Here is a 16,819-nt window from a genome sequence, read left to right as displayed (position 1 = left end):
ATAATGGGGAACTTGAGTTAGTATTAAATACAGAGAAAACTAAGCAAAGAGAAAAAAAATAAAGGCAATTATCCACAACAGGGAAAGCAAAATATGCTTGAGAGGAAAATAAATCATGTACTTGACTCAGCTGTGAACAGCATTTATGGAGTCAAAATAATGTAGTCACTGAATTTTTTAAAAATTAAAGTTGTTTAAAAATTGAACTATAATACCAGTGTATGCCCTAAGTTCTTTTTTTTTTCATCTTTTATTTTTATTGGAGGCTAATTATTTTACAATATTATATTGGTTGGTTTTGCCATACATTGACATGAATCCGCCCCGGGTGTACATGAGTTCCCCCTCCCGAACCCCCCTCCCACCTCCCTCCTCCCCTTATCCTCCCTCTGGGTCATCCCCGGATACCAGCCCTGAGCATCCTGTAACATGCATTGACCCTGAACTGGCGATTCGTTTCACATATGATAATATGCATGTTTCAATGCCATTTTCCCAAACCATCCCACCCTCACCCTCTCCCACAGAGTCCCAAAGACTGTTCTATACGTCTGTGTCTCTTTTGCTGTCTCGTATACAGGGTTATCATTTGCATCTTTCTAAATTCCATATATATGCGTTAGTATATTGTATTGGTGTTTTTCTTTCTGGCTTACTTCACTCTGTGTAATAGGCTTTAGTTTCATCCACCTCATTAGAACTGATTCAAATGCATTATTTTTAATGACTGAGTAATACTCCATTGTGTATATGTACCAAAGCTTTCATATCCATTCGTCTGCAGATGGACATCTAGGTTGCTTCCATGTCCTGGCTATTATAAACAGTGCTGCAGTGAACATTGGAGTACATGTGTCTCTTTCAATTCTGGTTTCCTCAGTGTGTATGCCCAGGAGTGCGATTGCTGGATCATATGGCAGTTCTATTTCCAGTTTTTTGAGGAGTCTCCACACTGTTCTCCATAGTGGCTGTACTAGTTTGCATTCCCACCAACAGTGTAAGAGGGTTTCCTTCTCTCTACACCCTCTCCAGCATTTATTGCATGTACACTTTTGGATAGCAGCCATTCTGACTGGTGTGAAATGGTATCTCATTGTGGTTTTGATTTGCATTTCTCTGATTATGAGGGATGTTGAGCATTTTTTCATGTGTTTGTTAGCCATCTTTATGTCTTTTTTGGAGAAATGTCTGTTTAGTTCTTTGGCCCATTTTTTGATTGGGTCATTTATTTTTCTGGAATTGAGCTGCAGGAGCTGCTTGTATATTTTGGAGATTAATCCTTTATCAGTTGCTTCAGTTCAGTTCAGTTCAGTCGCTCAGTCATGTCCGACTCTCCGCGACCCCATGAATCACATCACGCCAGGCCTCCCTGTCCATCACCAACTCCCGTAGTTCACATTCTGAAGGCTATCTTTTCACCTTTCTTATAGTTTCCTTTGCTGTGCAGAAGCTTTTGATTTTAATTAGGTCCCATTTGTTTATTTTTGCTTTTATTTCCAATATTCTGGGAGGTGGGTCTTGGAGGATCCTGCTGTGATTTATGTCAGAGAGTGTTTTGTCTACGTTCTCTAGGAGTTTTATAGTTTCTGGTCTTACATTTAGCTCTCTAATCCATTTGAGTTTATTTTGGTGTATGGTGTTAGGAAGTGTTTCATTCTTTTACAAGTGGCTGACCAGTTTTCCCAGCACCACTTGTTAAAGAGACTGTCTTTTCTCCATTTTATATTCTTGCCTCCTTTGTCAAAGATAAGGTGTCCATAGGTGCGTGGATTTATCTCTGGGCTTTCTATTTTGTTCCATTGATCTATATTTCTGTCTTTATGCCAGTACCATACTGTCTTGATGACTGTGGCTTTGTAGTAGAGCCTGAAGTCCGGCAGGTTAATTCCCCCAGTTCCATTTTTCTTCCTCAAGGTTGCTTTGGCTGTTCGAAGTTTTTTGTATTTCCATATAAATTGTGAGATTATTTGTTCTAGTTCTGTGAAAAATATCGTTGGTAGCTTGATAGGGATTGCATTGAATGTATAAATTACCTTGGGTAGTATACTCATTTTTACAATATTTATTCTTCCAATCCACGAACATGGTATATTTCTCCATCTATTAGTGTCCTCTTTGATTACTTTCACTAGTGTTTTATAGTTTTCTATGTACAAGTCTTTTATTTCCTTAGGTAGATATATTCCTAAGTATTTAATTCTTTTCGTTGCAGCAGTGAATGGAATAGTTTCCTTAATTTCTCTGTTTTCTCATTATTAGTGTATAGGAATGCAAATGATTTCTGTGTGTTGATTTTATATCCTGCAACTTTACTGTATTCATTGATTAGCTCTAGTAGTTTTCTGGTAGAGTCTTTAGGGTTTTCTGTGTAGAGGATCATGTCATCAGCGAACAGTGAAAGTTTTACTTCTTCTTTTCCAATTTGTATTCCTTTTATGTCTTTTTCTGCCCTGATTGCTAAGTTCTGATGTAACAAATTATAGTGGAAAGATGGAGGGGTGAGAATATGAGATGGGAGGCGGGGCAAGAAGGGTGAAAGAGGGTCGCATGCTTAGCTTTCCCAGTGGGTCGTGGTGCATGATGTCACAAGTTGAAACAAAATGAAGCAAGAAGCAGCACTGTAAACACGTCACTTACACTTGTGGAGGTAAATATCGAAAGAGTGAATTACAGGAGCTGAAAGTAATTACTCTTGGCAGCAAGAAATGGGAAGTTGGGGGGATTTCGTAAGAAGTCTTACTTGGTTCTTTAAACTGTGAGCTGAGCTTGTGAATGATAAACATGTAAAACACTTGTATTCTGTGGCAGTAAATAAATTTAAGCAGTGGAAGAGTAAATCATGATATTTTAGTATAATTTTTACCATTTAGTTTGTTTATAAAATTAAGTTTTGAGACACTGAGAAAAGAAAACATCTGTTCATAAATAGAACATTGAGAATGGGCTTGTTTGAAATATTATTCTAATCAGAAAAACATCTGTATAAATAAACATCTGTATAAATAAAAATAGATATGGAGATGGTGACTAACAGCAAAAAATGAAATTATCATTAGAATTATCTTATGTAAAGTATACATTATGCTTATTTTTCCTAATAGGAATCATTGATAATTATTTGTGCATATGTTAATCATTAGCATTTTAAGTTATTTTCAGTGGGTTGGATTATGTTTTTTTTTCCTGAATTAACTGAATTTTTCTGAATTTCTCATGTCATTTGTATATTGCTTCAAAGGAGGAGAACGAGATGGAAACATTTGGTGCAATGGTAACAAATTAAATTAGCCTTTATATAGATGGTTATAGGATAAAAATGAGTTTTGAAGTTATAGCTGATCAGCAAATTTAGAAATATAAATAATGAAATGTAGTCAGTGTACTTGTGTTTCTTAAATGGTCTCTTAAAAACCAGTGTTCCACTATATGTAGAAATCAGCCTTAGTTTAATTTTAGTTTATATTTCTTTATTTTTGTGCTGTAGATTATCTTTGCTATTCTTTGTATTTAATTTTTATCAATTCTTTCTATGTTAGTGATAAAGAGATAAACATGGTTTGTTAAGCATTATTTCTTTTATTGTGCATAAGCAGGGGTTTTAATACTTTCTGTTCTGTTTGTTCACAGTTTGTTCTAGTTCTGTGTAATTCTATTGGCACACCTCTGGATCCTAAATACATTGATCTTGGTAAGGAAATGTTAATATTTACTCCATCTTCATTCAAGTCTTATTTGTAAACTAATTTTGAAATGTAACAGTGGTATTATTAACTGGGATGTTATTCTCTAAAGCAAGGATGAGCATACTTCCTAGCGTGCTTGGTTCAGGTTTGGTACCAGTCTATGCCTGTTGTCATAGTCAAATCATTAGTAATGTCCCATTTCACTCTCAGAAGGATCCTGCTTAGTACAGTAATTATAAGTTTACTCCAGAATTCACAATAATCTCATGACTGCTATACTGCCATTATTTGCTTTTAATGGGAAATATAATTGTATGAGGATTGGTATCCAATGTGATGATTAGTATGTAATAAACTGAGGATTATAGAAAGAATTTTGCCATGAAACCACTCTTATTACTAATAAACTGCTTGTAAATACCTCTCTTCCATAAAGAACACTTTAGCTGCTTGTGGAAGAGAGTTTTCCCTTTCCATATTTTTCTGATGAAATCAGTCTATTAATAGGAACAATATAAAAAATATTCCTTTTTGTTTTCAGAAGACATTTGTTGCTTTAGATCTGTCATTCCCTCTAATAGCTCCGCAAGAACCATAAAAGTTTCCAAATCTTATTTAGTATTTTGTCAAAAGTTGTTACCAAATATTTTGTTGCCATTTCATTATAACTTCCAAAATAATGTTTTTTAAGAGTATGCTACTTTACTGGATATGGTGTTAGAAAAAATAGTAGGTTTCAAAAATTGAAAACCCATTGAATTATTGAGTTATTTTCTCAATCTGAGAACTAGTCTTTTTTTTTTTTTTTTCTAGATTTCACATTGAGCCTTAACAATCAAATGTTAAACTCTGTCTTCTAAGTATTTTGCTAAGGACTTTTAGTGATACAAGCAAACGTAAAACATCCTTGGTGGTTTTGTTGCTAAGTCGTGTCTGACTCTTGTGACCCCATGGACTGTAGCCCACCAGCTTCCCTGTCCATGGAATTTTCCAGGCAAGAATACTGGAGTGGGTTGTCATTTCCTTCTCCAGAAGATCGTCCTGATCCAGGGATTGAACTGGGGTTTCCTGCATTACAAGCAGATTCTTTACTTACTGAGCCACCAGTGAAAAATACTTAGCTGGTTTCAAAGATTTTATACTCTATGTTTAGGGTCTTGGTAGCTCATTTTTAAGCATTGAAACTTTTCAACTTCTTGTCTGATGTTCACTGTTAGGTTTGTTTATATGTTTCTCTATATTTATATATGTACATTAATGGTAGTATTCTTTGTAAATGTTAGTATTCTTTAGCTTAAAATTATTGCAGACTCTTACCACATGAATATCTTTTATTTATTAAAAATATGAGTCTTAAATATAAAGGATAAATTATGTCAATCTTCAGATTATATGTTTTTTCTTTTTAATATCAGAAGTTTTAATATAGCCTCAAAGTAATTTTAATCACAGGCTGTCTGTGTTTTAATAAAGCCAGATGTAAATCCTTTACCTTCAAAAAATTGCAAATGCTTGAGGGCATGATTATTTGTATTTTTGAGTCTTGAAACTTTTTTATTTTGCGGTCTTGCTGACTGAAATTTTAACAAGCAGTTCTTTCACTGGTCTGCAGTAAACCCAGCCAAAGACTCAACATTTTTGTTTCATACGTATCCTGTAAAATTCCTTTTTAAAGTTTTTATGCCAAATTTTCATGAGGACTGGAGGCTGAAGCAAAAAAAAATGTGTTTAACTGATATTGTCCTAGGAAGTATAATTTTTGTCATCTACTCTTCCTGAAAGCCTCTGTAGAAACTTTGAAAAAGAACATTGTATGTTGTTATAAATTATATAAAGTTTAGTTTGTAGGGTTCTGTTGTACTGTACATATAAGAGCCAGATGCCATTTGGGGGACCTCTTCTTTTAAGCCCTCAATTCCTTCTGTGTGCTTCTGTCCAAAGTACTTACTCTGCACTGTGATTATTGATTTTCTTGTCTATTTTCCCTACAAGATTCTGAGCTTCTTAAAGATCTGTCTACATTGTTTCATTTCTGTATCCTCGCTGCCTACCACTGTGCTTGCCCAGTAACAAATGTTTATTGAATGTATAAAAATAATTAAAAGAGAATCTATTTATTTAGCAAACCACCAATGATCATATACTGTCTCAGGTACTGTGCTAGGTACGAGGAGTGATAAGTTAATTCTCACATTCCTTGTGGGATGTCTAAACAGAGAATTAAAATATAGTTCATCTATTGAACAGTGACTCTCCCCTGCTGTGTGCTTGGTATTGTGCAAGGTGCTGGCTGAGTGGATATCCGTGCATAAGGACATTAGGGACACGTTCTCTACTTACAGAAGCTTTCATTTGAGCTGAGTTCTGAAGCATGGATGTTTGTTTGAGTGACATTTAAAGAAGAGGAAACAGCATTTGCAAAGGAATGAAGGCATGAAAAGTGCCTGAAAAGTACCAGGTGCCTGTGCTGCAGCCATGGTGGGGAGAGCACATAAGAGCTCAATCTTGGCCTGTAGCTCATGCACTAAGTCTTCTGTATACCTCTTCAGCGAGAGGTAACGCTGAAAGTCGTTCAGTGCAGTTTCACTTTACCAGCTCTTTAAAAGGCTGAGAAATGAGTAGGTAGGAAAGTGGGGGAACATTACGATGCAGACATTTATTTCAGGTCTCGGCATTAAAATATAATGTTACAAGCAGGTTTTACTTATATGTGAATTCCTAGATTGTTTTAAATTATTTTACATCATTTCTTGTCTAGCAACTGCTACCTATTAGTGTTACAAGTTTCAATTAATGGAAGCGTAATTACTTTAACATTTTTTTCCAGTAATCTTTATAGAGATTTCAAATTTTTTCTTTCCAGATATTGAATAGTTGAGAAGAACATGGACTGCTTTTATCCTGGCTGTGTTTTTTTCCTAAAATATTGTATCTATTATAATATGGTCTTCTAACTTTTTCCTAGAGGCTTAGTTCCAGGAAACTTAAGAACTAAACCACCTGGATGTGATAGATAATAAATAAAGATCTAGCATAATTTATGTAGATAGGATTATCTATGCATATGGATTTGCCAAAATTACTGCCATAATGATTCAAAAGAACACATTTCATATACTTTTTTGTTTTTTCTTGTATTGACTAGTGAATTTATATAGTTTTATTATAAAAAGCAAAAATAATAGCAACCACATCTAACAGTTATTAACCCTTAAGGAGAAGCAGTCTGCCATAGTGGTTAAGAACATAGACTCTGGAACCAGATTGGCTGTGTTTGTGTCCCAGCTTCTATTGTTTTTCTAGTCGTGTGACTTCAGCAAATTATTTAACCATTCCATCCTTCAGTTTCTTCATCTGCTAAGTGGGGATAATGATAGTGCCCACCTTACAGGGTAGGTATGAATTATATATGTGATACGTTAATTATATACTAATGTAATTACATAACATACCTGACATAATTTTTAGAAATTCAGTAAATACTGGCATTTAAAATTACTGTTATTAATTATGTATTCTATGCCAGATACTATCCTATGCTTATATTTATTTCTCTCTTAATCCTTCAAGTAGCTCTATAAGGTTGGTAGTATTATTATCTTCAATTTACAGTAAGCAGACCGAGGTTCAGCTGGAATAAGTTATTTATCTAAGGCCTCCATGGGGTCGCAGAGTCAGACATGACTGAGTGACTGACTATGTATGCAAACTTATAGCAAGTGGCTGTGATTTGAATCCAAAGTTTGACTCGCTGTGAACCACTAACTTAAATTTTGAATTCAGCTAATAATAAACTTCTGATTATTTAGGCTGTATCAAAAAAAGGAAACATGACTATAATTTTTAATTGTAGCTAAGCACTGGTTAAAAATGCTTTTTATATGCTTAGGAAACACTGTATTTTAGTAGAAAGCAGTTAACGTTTGTGAACTTACTTCATGTCACACTGAAGGCATAATAGTTATTTGTGTCAGAGTATCCATGGTAGAATTTACTGAATATTAAGCAGCTATCTTATGATTTAGTACAGACAGGATCAGCGAAAGTTGAGCAAAACCTGGACGTGTCTCACTCAGGGCTCCCCCTGAAATGGGGCTCTGCCGCCATTCTCAGGACTGCCTTCCAACCAGCTATTCTTTATAGGAAGGCTTCTTGCTCCCTCTAGAGTTTGGTAGCAGTTGGTACACATTTTGAATAGAGAAATCGTGACAATTGTAATGAAAACAATTTTTTAAAATATGATTCAACTTACTGAGGTATTTAGCATATAAAAATTCTTGCATTTGAATCTCAACTTGTTTATCTATTCAATTAACACCATACCATCAGTCTAGTTTCTAATTTTTTGTTCAGTTCCTATGTCTCTTACTGCCTTAAATGTCCTTTATTTGGACTGTGACAAGAACTCCCTGGTGGCTCAAACAGTAAAGAATCTTCCTGCAATGCAGGAGACATGGGTTTGATCCCTTGGAGAAGGGCATGGAAACCCACTCTAGTATTCTTGCCTGGAGAATCCCTGATTACAGAGGAGCCTGGCGGGCTGCGGTCCATGGGGTCACAAAAAATTGGATACAACTGAGAGACCAAACAGTACACAGCATAGGAACTCCATAAATGGTAGCTGTTATTAACACTTTCCCATTATCCTGACTTTATTAATGATTACTTTGTATAGTGTTCATGAATTGAAAAATATGTTTTGTATCAAATGGCAACCCACTCTAGCACTCTTGCCTGGAAAATTCCTTGGACTGAGGAGCCTGATCGGCTACAGTTCATGGGGTCGCAAAGAGTCGGATACGACTCAGCAACTTCACTTTCACGTTCACTTTCAACTGTGAATTTAGAAATTAGGTACTAAATGATCTTTTATGAGTTTTTTGTTTTTCTGTGTTTTGTGTGAATGTGTGTATTTAGTTTTATATTGTTTATTTTGTTTATTTTTGCCTGACTAACCTTGGGCGAGTTATTTTATATCTTTCATTCTCTGTTTCTGTATCTGTTTACGATGGATTTGATGACACCTCTATTTCATCAAAGGGTACACAGTGGAAATTTAATTAAATATTCACTAGGAAATGGAACAGATGAAAAGATGTTTAAGAGAATATATTCTTAGTGATAAAGAACTTTGAAGAATATCTTTTTCTAAATTAATGATGGGTGTATACCTAGGAGTGGAATTGCTACGACATATGGTAATTCTATATTTACCATTCTGAAGAACTACCAAGCAGTTTCTCAAAGTGGATGCACCATTTTACATTCCTGCTATTTCTCCACATTTTTGCAAACACTCATTATTGTCTGATTCTTGATTCTGGCCATGCTGCTGCTGCTGCTAAGTCGCTTCAGTCGTGTCCGACTCTGTGAGACCCCATAGATGGCAGCCCTGATAGTAGATGTGAAGTATTATTGTGATTTTGATTTGTATTTGCCTCATGGCTAATGATGTTGAGGCTCTTTTCATTTGCTTAGTAGCCATTTGTATATCTTCATTGGAGAAATGTCTATTCAGATGCTTTGCTCAATTTTTAATTGGATAATAATAAATAAATTATCCAATTTATTGTGATATTGTTATAAGTGTTATTTGGACATTCTAGATCTAATTCCCTATCATATATTTGATTTTCAAATATTTTCTTCCTTTTGTGGATTGTCTTTCACTTTTTAGATGGTGTCCTTTGGAGCACAAATGTTTTAATTTTGATGAAGTCCAGTTTATCTTTTTTTTCTTTTATTGCTTGCATTTTTGGTGTCATATTTAAGAAATCATTGCCTAACCCAATGTCACAAAGATTTACACATAAGTTTTCTTCTAAGAGTTCTGTAGTTAGGTCTTTGATCCCTTTTGAGTTGATATTTTTGTATGGTCCTACAGGCCTTTGACTCTTCTGATTTCTCAGATTGTGTTTGGAATATTCTGTCTGTAAAATAAGGGGTTGGACTCATGATCACTGAAGTCTTGTGGCACAAACCTTTTGTGATTCTAATTGTAACCAAATTGTCTTTTTGTTCTTTTCAATAGTGCCATTATTTGTTACAATGACCAAAACCCATGTGATAGCAGCTTCGAAAGAAGCATTTTATATCTGGCAATATCGTGTGGCAAAGAAGCTTACAGCATTGGAAATTAATCAGATCACCCGGTCTCGAAAAGAAGGGAGAGAAAGGTATATCTTTTAATGCACATTTTTTAGTGGCTCAACCATATCACTTTTAAATCAGACATAGCTATTTATAAATTGTCATGCTTGAGAACCGTAAATTGTTTTGATTACTAGAAATAATATTTTTCCATTGATTTGAATATCTTTCAGATTTGTGTGTTTAAATTTTTTAAATTAGTTTTACTTTTGGCTGTACTGGGTCTTTGTTGCTACACTCAGGCTTTCTCTGTTTGTGGCCAACAGGGCCTGCTCTCTAATTGCAGTGCATGGGTTTCTCATTGCAGTGGCTTCTCTTGTAGCACAGACTCTAGGATGTGCGGACTCAGGAGTTGTGGCTCACGGGCTTAGTTGCCCCGTGGTACGTGGGATCTTCCTGGAACAGGGATCAAACCGGTGTCCCCTGCAATTGGCAGGTGGATTCTTAATCACCGGACCACCAGGGAGGCCCTGTGTGTTTAAAGAGAGGTAGCATGTGGTATGATAAAAAAACCCTTTGGAGATAAAGACCGGAAGCCTATGTTTTTATAAGGAATGGCTATTCTCACCTACTCTCGTCGTATTACAGTTGTAATGCTACACTGAAATGTGATTATTCAATTGAAATCTAAATGTCTAACCAAAACTTCATCCCTGTGGGTTAGTGATAGAGGTTTGTCCAGGAAAGTGGGGTGATTCTGTTGTCATAGTCATCACAGGAGAGGCAGGTCCTTAGACGCAGATACGGAGAGAGCCTGTCGGTGCAGAACGGGCCCCTCACCTTCTTTCTCTTGCCCTGGATTCCAGGGGCTTGGGGGTTGGAACTGTTTCTTAGAAGTGGGGGTAAAGGCGACTCCACCACATGGAGAAATTAGGGGCCCTGATGGAGGGATTCTTTGTAGTAAGCATTGCGGTGTGTTTACTGTGTTTTGTAAGTTATGTTGTCTCTGTTAGTGATATTCCATGTTTGTTGCTCTTTTGTATTTATCCTGAGCCTTTAAGCAAAGCTTTTGGTTGAGTAATTTTAACCTGATAATTCTTAATGAAGGCACAGGCCTGTGTTGGTGGTGGAGGGCAGCGAGCAGTCTTTTCAGAAATCTCAGGTTGCTTTTTTCAAATCATTTTCCTTCAAACATACTTGAGATCTTAATGCAGTCTTCCCTTCCTTTTATGACTCAGTGTACTAAGGTAGACAATACAACCCCAGTAAAAGTATTTTGGATATACGAATTCATGTGGAAGCAGGAAAAAAAAAAAAACCAGTTGAAAGAGAGTCCATGTTGTCTTCTTGGTAGTCCTGAGAGACTCAGTGCAAATAACTTCTGGCCTCTTTGAGGAGAGCACGTGGCAGCCATAGCAGTAATAACAAGACGCCTGCAGTTTGTGGGGATAAGGTAGATCTTAGGACAAGGTTGGGGAAGAAAAGTCTAGCCTCTCTCCATGGAGTGAGTGTCCCCTGTGAATGAGCTAAAGCAATTCCGGCTTTTGTTTAAATAAAGAAGGCATCATTTCCTTATATTTCTGTTTGGAATATAATTGCTAGTTTTAATGACTTTGGGCCAGTTGTCTCTGAACTTCAGTTTCGTCATCTGTAAAATATAGCCGGCGATGGTGATAAGGGCCAGCGTTGATTGAGTACTTCTTGTTACTTCTTGTGTGCCAGGTACTGGTGTGTCTTGTCAGTACTCATATTATTTCTGTTTCACAAGAAACTGAGACACAGAGGTGCCCAGCTGATAAGCAGAGATGGGACATCTGCCAGGTTTATCTGAGTCCCCTTGACTCAAGATTGGCCTTTCGTGTAGCACCCTACTTGTTTTAATAAAGGGATTTGAGTCAGGTGATCTCTTGAGAGACCTCCTGTTCTAATCTTTGACTTTACTTTGTGACAACTAAGTAGAATTATTAACTGTATGTACTTAATGGAAATGTATTAAAAAGTAGAAATATGGTTATCTCTAAATTGGTATACCTTCCTGTGTTTCATACAGTTCTGTCACCTGTATTTATTTAACATTCGATCTCCTTATTATATTGATGAAAATACAAATGTGACTTCAATTTAACAATGATAAAATTTAATGATATTTTAAAAGTAGAAAAAAGCTTAATTTTCCATGATTATATTACAGCTACAGTGTCTCAAACTTCTTTTTATGTATCAGCCTCTGTCCATGTGTGCTTTACAAACATCATTTAATTTATGCCTCTCAAAAGTCCTACCAAGGGCAAACTGTTAGCCTTCTTTTACAGATAAAAGAAATTGAGGCTCAGAGAAGTTAAATAACTTGCACAGGGGCTCAGAGCTACTCAGTGATGAGTCTTCTCTGTTCCTCCATTCATTTTAATGTTTTTTTCAGCAGACATTATAGAGTGCCTGACAGAGGTGCAGTCTTTGCCTCTAGGAAAATTACCGCCTAGTGGGAAAAGCAAATAAACTAGCAGTGATACTGTGGTGTGAGTGTTACAGTAAAGGTATCCGAGAGACGGTACACCTGAAATGGTGCCTCTTCATAACACAGGAAGCTTAGGGGAAGGTTCTTTACTTCGGAACAAAAACCCCATTAACTAGAGCTTCCCAAATACACTTAAGTTTTACTTTTATTAAGCATATCGATAAAAAGGAAATTACGGAGAAACAACAGAGACACTTGGTGCTTTAGAAGTTGTTCCTGACCGATGTTCCTTGGGAGAGTAAGGGAAAATATCTTCTGTGGCTTATTGAAATTCACTGGAAATCTGTGATTCAATGTCCAGATATAGTTTTGGCCCAGCTTCCAGGAACATGGCACTTGTATAACTAGTAAACACGTGGTAGGTAGTTTCTTCCTTTATAAGGTTGAGCTGTGTCAAGAACTCTTTAAAATAATCAGGACATTAATATTAAATAATGGTATTCATTGGTGTCATCCAATCCTTTAATTGTTCTAGAGATCATGAAATAGTATAAACCTTATTTATACTGTCATTGAAATTTGATTTTTTTTTTCCAGAATTTATCATGTTGATGATACGCCTTCTGGATCATTGGATGGTGTGCTTGATTATAGTAAAGCCATTCAAGTAGGTGATTTTATTAGTGCCAGCAAATGTTAATATCGACAGATTTGGAAATATTATAATTTTATTTTGAGACATGAAAAAATTTGTTTCCAGTGAATAGCATATTATTCTAGTAATTCTTTTAAAAATTTCTGTTCAGATTCAACTTGTAGATCTGCTATGTTCTCTTCTTTTGATTTAAAAAATTTTTTTATTTTAACACAATCTTAGGCTCATAGGAAGCTGCAAAAATAGCACATAAAACCACTTTACCCAGCTTCCCACGTGGTGACATCTTATGTAATGGTAGTATAATATCAAAATCAGGAAATTTACATTGGTAATGATGCTGTGAACTAGACTACAACTCAATTCCTTATTCGGTTTTCACTAGTTTTTACATGTAGTTTTATGTAACTTTATCACCATAAAGGAACTTGCCTCGTGCTACTTCTTCATTTTTATACTCACTCTCCACCCCCATCCTTGTCCCCTGGCAGTCACTAATGTGTTTCCATCTCTATAGTTTTGTCACTCTGAGAATGTCTTATGAAGAGACTCATATAGCATGCCACCTTTTGAGAATGACCTTGTCTTTTCTTTTCCTTTTTAAGGACCCATCCAGGTTGTAACAGTTCTATACCATTTACCCCTGCTTTATTTTGGCATATGCTGGTCCTCATGCTAAATGTTCATCTTTTACGACTAAGCTCGAGTGTTTGCCTCTCTTCCCATTTGGTGTAAGTTTAGGCTCCTCCCTCTGTGTTCTACTGACTCTTGTGTTTACCTCTACTCTGATCACACTGTACTGTTGTTAGGCGCTGGGTCCACTGTCTTCCCCACTAGACTTTTGAGTAATCCCTGAGGGCAGAGATTACATCTGAGTATCTCCAGTGCTTCAATGTCTGTCACATAGTAAGTGCTCAGTAAGTAAATAGTGGTTAAGTTAATAAATATATAGCTGAAGTATTCTTCACAGCGAATTGCATACCACCTTATACTAGATCAGTCATTCAATAAATGTTTGATAAAGAGTAACAGTCGGACACGACTGAGCGACTGAACTGAACTGAACTGAACTGAACATTGTTTTATTTTAGGGCACAAGGGATCCGATTTGTGCCATAACTGCATCTGATAAGACACTGATTGTGGTAAGTGGTTAAAAAAACTTCTTCTATGAACAGTAATCTTTTAAGTGGTGGAAATAGGGCAAAGTAATATGTTTTGGATTTGAATCTCATCTTGTGGGCACCTCAAGTTTTACTTGGTCCAATAAAAGAAATAAAGTTTTAAAGATTGCCTCACAAATTGTTAATCATTTGCAAAAAATAACTTTGAAAGTAGTAGACTCGTGGCCAGCTGGGGCGAGTCTGTCGCTGGGTTGAATGAGCCCTGTAAAGACTGGCCAATGTGGAATAGATTGGACGGTGGCAATAGGTCTTGGAAAGTTTCCTCTCTATGTAGCCTGCTTTGTTTTGTACTGGAGAAACTGCTTTGGCTCAGCTGTTTTCGTAAGACTTAGAATGAAGAGGTAGTGTGTTTGCTAGCCAATAAAATAAAGAAGTCCATGGCAAATTTTTGCTGAATTTTTCAAATAAAATCAATGTATCAATGTTATAGTGTCTCTTCTTGAGCTCTGATATTTGAAAATAGTGATTTTAGAAATAAATACTGAATATAGTAAAGCTGGTAGAGTCATTAAATTTGAATTATGTAAATATAGATCCTTGAGTGTATATATTTCCAGTTCTAGTTACATTCTTTAGACATTAGCTAAGTTTATGGGGGAAACTCTTAAGAACATAGTATTCGTTTTTCTCGCCAAATGAATTTGGTGTATGTTTTAAGCAGTTTGTCTGACAGTCAGCTCTATGGAGAGTCTTTTCTTTTTATATTCTTTGTTACACGGCACGTTTCTCGGTTGTGTTAGTTGTGTTTCTGACATTTGCAGGAAAAAATAAAAAGAAAATGCAACTCAGATCAACCATAAAAATAGACTTAATTCCTAAATGAGAGAGTCTCCCTATAAGAAACACTCAGACAGTTTTAATACTAGCAAAAATTTTAGTGGTAAAGATACCTTCTGCATTGAGAACTTTCCACTGTTGAAATATAAACAACTTTTAAAACCATGATGTTTTCAAACTCAAAGTCATAGGACTTACTTTTTCAAAAACAAAATCTGATTGTGTACTTCAATATATTAAATCTTTTAAAGCCTATACCTGCCTTTTGTACATTAAAAAAATATCCGCCCTCATTACCAGTCCCTTGCCCTCCCCAGTCTTCCTGACAGCCCTCTGCAGAAGGCTGAGGGTAGCCTCCTGTTTTTTTCCCATTGCCATGGCCCCAGGCACAGCAAGGTTTCGCTTTTCTGTTGCTCTGTTGATTTGTCAGCCTTAAGGCTGCACAGAGTTGCATGGAAACTTACCTTCTGTTCTGTGTTTAAACACATTGAAATAGTACTCACTGTACCACTGCTTTCTGATCATCACCCTTTGCCACGAACTGGTATATAGATGGCTACAGGGTGACAACATAGACTTTCAGTGACAACTATGTTCCTATGGTGGTCTTATATTTATTTTTCATGTATATGAAATTTAGTTCAGTGGGTGCTGTATATGTTAGCTTTCAATGTACCCTGAATATTAACCTAGAAAATTGTAAATAACCCTAGATATGTCTTCCATCTAAGACTTTGTGTATTAAAAAGAACTAGGTTCCTGACTTTTTTTTCTTGGATGTTACATGAAAAAAATTAGATCATCTTCAGCCACTTTAAAAAGGTTTTGATTAAATTAGGAGGTAAATATGTACTCAGAACATGATCAGTATCAGATCTGAGAATTCACTGTGACACTACCACTTTGGATTTGAAGCAAATCTACGAACATATAGAGAGACCTGTAGTTGTAATTTAATGTTATTATAGTAAATAGGCTTTAGTAATCAAAAATATTTTCTGTAGAGTCGTGAATCTGGCACCTTCCAGAGATACAGTCTTCCTAACGTTGGTTTGATTCAAAAATACTCCTTTAATTGTCAAGCCTACCAATTATCCTTGAATTGCAACTCTAGGTAAGTCTGAAAACTTTCCATAGGTAGACTGTCATCCACTGGGATTGTTGTATTTATGTAACAAATGCAAAGATGTGTGTTTGTTTTCAACTTGTATAGTTGAGTGTGGTTTTACTATACTGTATTTGTATTTAAATATTATATTTATTAGGAATATGTAGCCACACACACATATATATACAGATGTTGTTCTCTAATTGGACAAAGATGTTTTTCTCTAATTGGGCAAAATATTGAAATTCTACTGTAATATTTTAGGTTATTTGCATACCAGTTGCCTTAGTCCCTTGCATACTTTTTTCTCTCAAGGAAGCAAAATGGAAAGTACCCCATGTCTTCTATCAAATGTATAAATGTTTGTTTAAAGTTAATTATTTAAAGCCGTTTCTACCTTCTTCCTGGGTTCTGATGAACTTATTTTGAAGAATGGTAATAGGTAATTATATTCATGGATGCTCGAGTACTGTTTCTTCCCCTCCTCCAATTTCATTACTTGTAGCCGCCTTGCTGTCATCGATGTCTTAGGAGTTCTAACCCTCTTTGACTTGGATGCGCGAGTGACAGACAGCACAGGACAGCAAGTCATTGGCGAGTTGTTAAAACTGGAGCGAAAAGATGTCTGGGATATGAAGTGGGCCAAAGATAATCCTGATTTGTTTGCAGTGATGGAGAAGACAAGAATGTATGTTTTCAGAAACTTGGATCCTGAGGTAAAACCAAGAAATGAGCATTAATGGTACATAAATAATGAGCCAAAAACCAAAACCTGGACATTTCTCCTTTGTTTCTTCAAGAAATTTGTTGGTGTTGGCTGCATGAATTCTGAAAATAAATAGGAACATTTCTGTGGAACTCAAAAAT

The 16,819-nt window shown here is 35.9% G+C and overlaps 1 protein-coding gene across 2 annotated transcripts in view; it reads left to right on the top strand.

Moving 5' to 3' along the window:
* The window catches only part of WDR35 (WD repeat domain 35), a 61,678-nt gene that overhangs the window by 21,587 nt on the left and 23,272 nt on the right, over positions 1 to 16,819 (top strand). For both annotated transcript variants that reach the window (XM_055399594.2, XM_088841206.1), the window contains 6 exons: positions 3,628 to 3,688; positions 9,715 to 9,859; positions 12,826 to 12,895; positions 13,975 to 14,028; positions 15,849 to 15,958; positions 16,458 to 16,668. In XM_055399594.2, coding sequence (XP_055255569.1) covers positions 3,628 to 3,688; positions 9,715 to 9,859; positions 12,826 to 12,895; positions 13,975 to 14,028; positions 15,849 to 15,958; positions 16,458 to 16,668 — 651 coding nt within the window. The remainder of the gene's footprint in view (positions 1 to 3,627; positions 3,689 to 9,714; positions 9,860 to 12,825; positions 12,896 to 13,974; positions 14,029 to 15,848; positions 15,959 to 16,457; positions 16,669 to 16,819) is intronic.

Source organism: Moschus berezovskii, chromosome 11 (genome assembly GCF_049115385.1).
Source record: "Moschus berezovskii isolate FMDL1 chromosome 11, NW_MosBer_1.0, whole genome shotgun sequence".
NCBI classification, from domain to species: domain Eukaryota; kingdom Metazoa; phylum Chordata; class Mammalia; order Artiodactyla; family Moschidae; genus Moschus; species Moschus berezovskii.
The sequence above is the reverse complement of the archived record's forward strand: the minus strand, read 5'-3'. Positions and strand labels throughout refer to the sequence as shown.